General features: G+C 38.4%; 1 protein-coding gene across 1 annotated transcript; it reads right to left on the bottom strand.

Moving 5' to 3' along the window:
- Positions 1–3,884: 3,884 nt before the first annotated feature.
- On the bottom strand, positions 3,885–6,029 carry tomm20a (translocase of outer mitochondrial membrane 20). Its single transcript, XM_079472411.1, has 5 exons — positions 5,593–6,029; positions 5,043–5,092; positions 4,834–4,915; positions 4,598–4,740; positions 3,885–4,277 (listed from the first exon to the last, which is right to left on the bottom strand). Exons 1-5 carry the CDS (start codon positions 5,714–5,716, stop codon positions 4,233–4,235), a joined length of 444 nt encoding a protein of 147 aa, XP_079328537.1. The 5' UTR covers positions 5,717–6,029; the 3' UTR covers positions 3,885–4,232.
- Positions 6,030–7,597: the final 1,568 nt, after the last annotated feature.

The raw sequence follows: 7,597 nt of genomic DNA, 5'->3' as shown, positions 1-7,597 counted from the left end.
GCAAAAGCACAAAACACCGAAGAGCTTTGTGCTCTGCTCTGATTCGGATGTGTTAGCTGTTAGCATACTAAGCACGTACACGTCTCTTTATTTTTAGGAAGTGCTCAGGATTGTTATGCCCTCCCCCGCTGCATTTCTTGCGATGCATGACACAGGGGCTTAAGACTGCTTTGGTAATTAAAATCCCCCCCGATGCCCCTGCCATTCACCGTCATTATTATTAGAATGACGGCGACTCGGTTTACATTTTCTCAAGGCCTGCTGTGGCACGAAAGCTATTCTCCGTGGTTGCAACGTGATCTAATTCAGCCTGTATGTCTCTCTCTCTCTCTCTCTTTATCCTGGCAGTGATGACACGCAGCAACGCACTTCTGATTATCTGTTGCAATCTTTTGGCCTGTGTTATGAAATGCATCCATAGCTGTCGGGCCACATTCCAAATGACAGAGGCCATATTTGCAAAAAGCATGATTGATTAAAAAACAACTTTAAGCCTGAGTATTCACACTCGTGAGTTAGAGAGGCGATGTTGAGGTTTAACGTTACCTTTGTAAACAGTTTCATTAAACAGTTATTGCAAAGCACAATATCTACGTGCCTGTTCTATAAGGTTTTCTTGTTCTTAAATGTAAATATTTACCAATTACATTTTGCGGTTTTAGTTGTCAGAAGCTCCAGTTATCATGTAAAAGTAGTAACAGTAAACTGAGGAGTCAGTGAGTGTATCTATCAGACTGGAGCAACAGCGCCCCCTGTTGAAACCAAGAAAGCCACACATTCATAACGTAAACAACAGTGAGGAGGATTATGGGCTGTTTTTTTGTTTTTGATGTTGACTCATCCTTTCGTTCATGAAATTGTTTTGGATAATGATTTGCTGTCTTCCTTTGACTGAGGTTTATTGATCTATCATAAGTTTGGGCCCCTGAAACTGATCCCACCCAAAAAGGTGGTCGTGCCCGCTGCTTTATTTTTGACTGACGTATTCCTTAAAGAACAAATATTTCAGCTGTTTTCCCCTTAGCGTGTTGTTCCTCTGTTAAAAAAGGACACGAGGGGAGCAGTTCTGGTGTGAGCTCATGAGTTCATGGAAAATATACACCGTCTGTCATTATGTTTTTATTCGAAGGTTCTTGGCAGCAGTCAAGTTCTTTTTTATTTTCTCTTTCGCAAAAGTATTTTCCAGTTCCAGCGTCTTGGCAGATCCAAGCAGCAAACTTGGAAAAAGGGATTCCAGCTGTAGACCGGGATAAAAATAATTGAGTCTCTATTTGTCTTCCAGAAAGAAAGTTTCCAGCTCAAGCGAGGCCTTCACGCTCATAATGAGCCCTTCGCTGGTCTGTTTAACGCAGATGTAAACAGCTGAACACTTTCCTTCGAAATAAAATCTTTCAAAATAGAAAGAAAACACAAACTTATATTTATATAAAACGGACACACCCAAACTGTGTCAGTGGGATACGGCTCCACTACTGTCTTCCTCATAGATCATCTGAAGTCAAAAGACTGTTTTATAGTTTTAAAACTAAGTGTGCTAGAAACATAAGAAGAAATACTAAAGCAGAATATAGTTTGCCTGCAAAGACTAATGAAACACAAAATCATGCCAACTAACCACATTAATATCAATGCAAAGATGCCTTAACCACATAATTAGAAAACACGTACGAATATTTGCTTACATGTATGCAACAGCATTAGCATGAACCAGCAATGAACAACTGTTTATTTGTGATAAATCATTAATGTACTCATTTAAATGTTCATTATCAAAGCATTAAGCATTGTTAGTTGGTGTAAAAAGTTTACTTCATTGTGAAAGTTTACCATCAAAACAACAACATCACTGATTTAATCCCGTTAGCTTGTAGCTAACTGCTAATTTATTAATTGAACGACTGGTTAACTCGTAGACAGAACCTAACACAGTGATGCTGTACAAAACAAGTTTCCGGCAGCCCTACCTTACTCGGTGAACTACAGCTTCCGGTCACCTCACTCACGCGGCGGAAGTGACGAACGGACAACCGGTGTCGCGTGATTCAAATCGCTTCTCACAGTTTTGTGTCCTTTATAAACTCTGCTGTTCCAGAAAATGTTGAGAATATTTTATTTACTTGCAAATGTTCTAGTAGGAAAAATTCAAATGATGGTAAAAGAAGAAAAAGGTGGTTGAATTGAGTCTGTCTTTTAAATATATTAAGTATGGAAAGACTTAATAGAAGGTGGTCAATAATGTTTTTTGATTAATAATTTACTTTTGTTCGCAAACATTTTCCTATTCACAAATGCAGGTTATTTAACCTACTTAAGACTATACCTGAAACTCTTAAGAATAAAGAATCTGGAATCCTGTTTTTTTGTAGGCTATTCTGTATCTAAGCTCCTTTATGTTTTTATAAGTAAATTGTATGCCAATTTGTTTAGCAAATTTTGTAATATTTCAATAATAAAAAAATATGTGCACATTAAAAGATAAACTGCAGGTGTTTTTGTTCGAGGTCATTTTTTGGCTCTTTAAAAAATTGTTGTTGCAAAGTAGCTTAACAGGAATAACGTGGGATCAGTAATATAACGTCTCCAATGTCACCACTTTTTGTGCAAAAGACTTTAAAAAAGCATAAATTGTGTCATTAGCATAGCCTACTCAAAAGTGTCCAGACTACACGTTTGTCTTTAAAAACCCAGCTAAAGTATTCTGTTTTCTAAAATCAGCTTATATAATGTACAAAATATCTGTGAAAATATAACCATCATATCTTTAACATGACTGAAAAATGTCAAAAATGTTAATAATGGTGAACTGAATAGTTGAAATGTGACTGGGTCACATTTCTACAATAAAGGGACATGATGTGCCTGTTTGAGGCCACAAAACCAGTGTCTCATTTGTCATGATTTGATGCGTGTTTTCAACTCGGCTTTAAAACACAGACGAGTGTCAGAAGAGGGAAGAGTATTACATCACACATGACAGATGAATGTGTTTGAGTCATTGCATTAACGGTGGCCCTTTGAAAATTCCATCCTCTTGACTTGTCTACAGAACCGCCCGGTGTAAGAAGACTGCACTTATATCCACTTACATGTCTATACATGGCCTGTAACTGTTCAACTCAGACGTTGATCCATTATACGTGCTGACGTGCTTATGTAATGCACTTTTTGTTTGGATGTCAGTCAATGTCAAAGCGAGTGATGATGTAACTGAACCAGCTCATGTTTTATGAAAAGATCCAGCTGCTTTTGAGATTATGTCACAAATCAGTTTCATTATCAATCCGCCTGATCGAGCCTTCATTCTTCAGTTTACTTTAACTTTACCTCTTTTAAAATGAAAATGATATTGAAAATACACTTCATAGGTCTAATAAATGCTATGTGAACACTGAGCTTCTGTAGAATCCTTTGGCTGATGAAGTGAACTAGAGTTTCTGGCAATCTGCATTTATGTGAAACTGTTGACCACAGTTCCTGGAAAACATAAAACAAAGTCAACGGGAGATGGATTTTATTTCCACACTGCAAATTCTCACAGCATTCACTTTCACTGCTTCATCCAAAGACACTGTATCAAAATAAATGTGCTGTGTTTCAAATAATCATCACATCCGTGATTTATGATTGACCTGCACTACAGGGTGATGTAATCCAGTTTGATCCAGTGATCTTAGTCACTTGTTTGAGAAAAAAAACATGTTTATAAAGAAATGTGAAGAATTACTGATTTACAACCAAAACACACTCAACAGAATACAATGTTGTCACAAGGCCATGTGGCGGACACGAACTGAATGTCTGTGCTATCACTGCCCTCTGGAGGAAATGTGCTGCGCTTCAGAGCTCATGAAATCAACTCAAACACATACAGTACAAGACAGAAAAAGAATTAAAGTACATTTTATTTGTTTAAGTACAAAAGGAAAATCTCAATGCAAATTACAAAACATTATCATACTCTTTAGAACATGTGATTTGAAAACAAGGAATTATGTGGATGAGAACGTCTAAAATGACACATTAAACAAGTGCTCGTGTCCAGACCGTATAAAACAATGATATTTAATGTAGTCAATGATGAAAACAACATCAAACCCTTAATGAAATCTGAATAAATATATTGAATAAAATATAACATTCACCCTTTGTATATGAACGACGCCATTGCAAACCATGAGGAAACATGAGGTATAAGGTGTCGGAAATAAATAAGACAGACAGGAGACACACGATCACTCCACATCATCTTCCTCTAGACTCTGAGCACTTACGATCCGCTGTAAAGAGAAACAAACATTCATCACACACAAAAAAAAAATCATTTAAACTCAGTTGGATACTGGTTTGCTTCTATTATAAATGCATTTTACCAAAATGATGTGGATATTAACATAATGCCGTAAAGGCACAGGTCGAAGTTCATAAAAAAGGGAATGTTCAAGATGTGAAATAGCCAAAGGTCACGAATAAAAGCCCCTTAGCTTTGGATGATTCTTGCATTCTCTTGCATTCATTCTTGTCCCAAGAGCTACAAGCAACTACTGGGGTTTGTGAAGGAATGCACTGAAGATATTAAAGTCAGATGATGTGTGCTCACCTGACTGATTGACGGTAGTTTGGTCAGAAGTATTTGGAACACAGGTGATGGCAAAGTCTGCTGTAACACCTGGAGAAGCTGCTGGGGTTGGCCGCACACAGCGATGGCGTTGGTCAGGTGGTCCACACCCTTCTCATAATCTCCTGAGGGACGATTTGAACACCACGCATCACTTTACGGAACGTGTTCATCAGCGATGCATTGCAGACGATCTGAGGTATAAACACACATCTCACCCTGTGCCAGTAATTCCTCTCCTAACTGAATCTCATCGAGGAAAAACTTCTGCACAGCATCTGCGTCTTTAAGATCTGGAAGCTGAAAGACAAAACATAATTTTAACGTTCATGCCGATGAAACTTTCAAGCTGAGTTTGTGTATTAGGGTCAGCACCAGGTGAACACAGGTCACAGCAGCACAAGTCAAGGTCAGATGTTTGACCTACCTGAGCCAGTCCAGATTGATCTTGCCCAGCAGCTCTTTGCGTCCGTCTCCCTGAGAAAGAGATTTGAGCAAATTAAACATCACCGCTGTTTACAGAGAACAACAATCATTCGACTTCTCTTGTGACGTTCTGTATTTCCTGTAGCACGAAGGTCACGGGTTCAACTCACAAGGGCCCACGTGTTAATGAACTATGAAGACTTTCCTTACAGTGTTGAACTAAACAATTCAAGATTTATTCAATCGACGTGCTTGCACACCGCGCCAGTGACCCCAGCACATACCAGTGACCCCAGCACACCGCGCCAGTGACCCCAGCACATACCAGTGACCCCAGCACACCGCGCCAGTGACCCCAGCACATACCAGTGACCCCAGCACACCGCGCCAGTGACCCCAGCACATACCAGTGACCCCAGCACATACCAGTGACCCCAGCACACCGCGCCAGTGACCCCAGCACATGCCAGTGACCCCAGCACATGCCAGTGACCCCAGCACATACCAGTGACCCCAGCACGCATCAGTGTCACGTCAACTCTGAAACTCACGTTCACGCAGTCTGCTTTTGAAGTTTGAATCGCTTCGTCGTTTTCTGTCGAAATAGATACAGTAACCGATGAACATCGCGACGCAGACGCCCGCGGCGACCACGCTCGGTCTGCCACCGATCATTGCTGTGTACTGCGGCGAGGCGCGCCGCTTCTCTGCTCGTGCTGCACGGATCCACGTGCGCGTAATGAGATCGGTGAAAGGACCCCTGCGACAGAGGAAAGCAGAACGGGCTGTCCCTGCGAACGCCTGAAGATAAACGTTAAAGTGCACATTTTCAGTAACCTTAAAAAACTATATATATATAATATTTTCAGTAAGCCGTTTAGTTTATTTTGACTTTTATTCAGTAAATAAACACACTTAAAATGTGTTCTTTGAAAATGTCTAAGATTCAGCAGGCTATAAGTGCGGTCATTTACAGTTTTTCTCAATTGCTTTGGCTCAATTCTCAAATGAAAATGTTATTTTCCAAAACAATAAGATCAGATCTCTGAACAATTAGCTTATTGTTCACATCAGATTGGAATTTCTTATTGATTTGAGCAAATTGCAAATGCTTTGAAAAGTACAAGGCGTCTGCAGTTTGCACAGCAAATGGCAATTCTCACTTAAACTGTCAAACTCTTCACAACATCTCAATCATTTTGATCAAAAACTGGTATACACGCATGTATATTCCATTAATATCTGACATTGATATTGTTTGTAATGTCTGCTACATTGGCAAATAACCACAATTGCAATACAATTTGAATCAACCATTTAACCAATGAAGTTTGGGAGCCTATATATGTAGATTGCCCACAGCACAATCAATAGCATTTTTGACCATAGAGGACCTCCACAACCCTGAACTGCCGCAACATGCTCGTGGTAGACCAACGTTAGAGGAAGACATAACAGAGGAAGAGGTGGAGATAGAAGAGTTTTTTTCTGCTCGGAGGTGGAAACTATATGATCATAGACCACAAGATCAGATGTCTCTGTTGAATGCAATGAATGCTGCATGTGAGGACATCACAGCTGATCATTGCAGGGGATGGTTACGCCATTCAAGGAGATTTTTTCCCCGGTGCATGACAATGGAAAACATAAGATGTGATGTTGATGAAAATCTTTGGCCTGACCAACAAGAGCGTATTTTTGTTGTAACATAACGTAAGAAATATGAAATGTACAGCAATTGGACAAGCAAGATTTCAGTTTACATGTAATGTAAACACATACAAACATAAATGTACTGAATAAATCTAAATGTTTTCTATGTACTATTGACTCTTCTCAATTATTACGATTTTTTATGAAACCTTAATGTCCATGGTTGACTCATGGTGAAAAAACAACTAAACATTTTGACCAGTGTGGCTCACACGATGACAAAAGTACTTTATATTTTGGTGGCCTTGGCCAAATTACTAACAGGATAGCTGGTTTTGAAGCATGAATGAAATGTTTTAACTTCATTTTGCAGACAAGTAATAAAGTTCTGAAGTTCCAGCAAACAGTCGTGACATTTGCACTCACAGTTTAGAGAATGTTAAGACTGTTGTGAAAAATGTGCCAAAGCAATTGAGAAAAACTGTATTATAAGTCATATTTAATACACGACCAACTGGTTTAAAGGGAAAATATTTAATATCCACTAAATAAAACTAAGAGAATTGAACCAAGAGAAAACTATAATGTATTTTATTTATATTTAAAATTAGGCCACATTTATAGTATTTTAAATAATTGTTATTATTTTATACTTTCTAATTACACATTATACATACTACTTATAATGATTATATCATTTATATTTACAATATACTGTATTTAACACCTATAACATCTACCACAATTATCAATACCGTGTTTATTCTACACATATTGTAATGTTGTAAATAATTTAGCATCTGGTAAAAGATTTGCTTTCCTACTCTCTTTTCAAAAAAGAAAGAAAAATGAGAATAAAATGCGAAGACATTCAGTCTGTTGGTTCATTATGATCAAGCAACT

The sequence above is a fragment of the Barbatula barbatula genome (genome assembly GCF_947034865.1).
Source record: "Barbatula barbatula genome assembly, chromosome: 14".
Taxonomy (NCBI): domain Eukaryota; kingdom Metazoa; phylum Chordata; class Actinopteri; order Cypriniformes; family Nemacheilidae; genus Barbatula; species Barbatula barbatula.
Note: the sequence above shows the minus strand (reverse complement) of the source record. Positions and strands in the feature narration are given on the sequence as shown.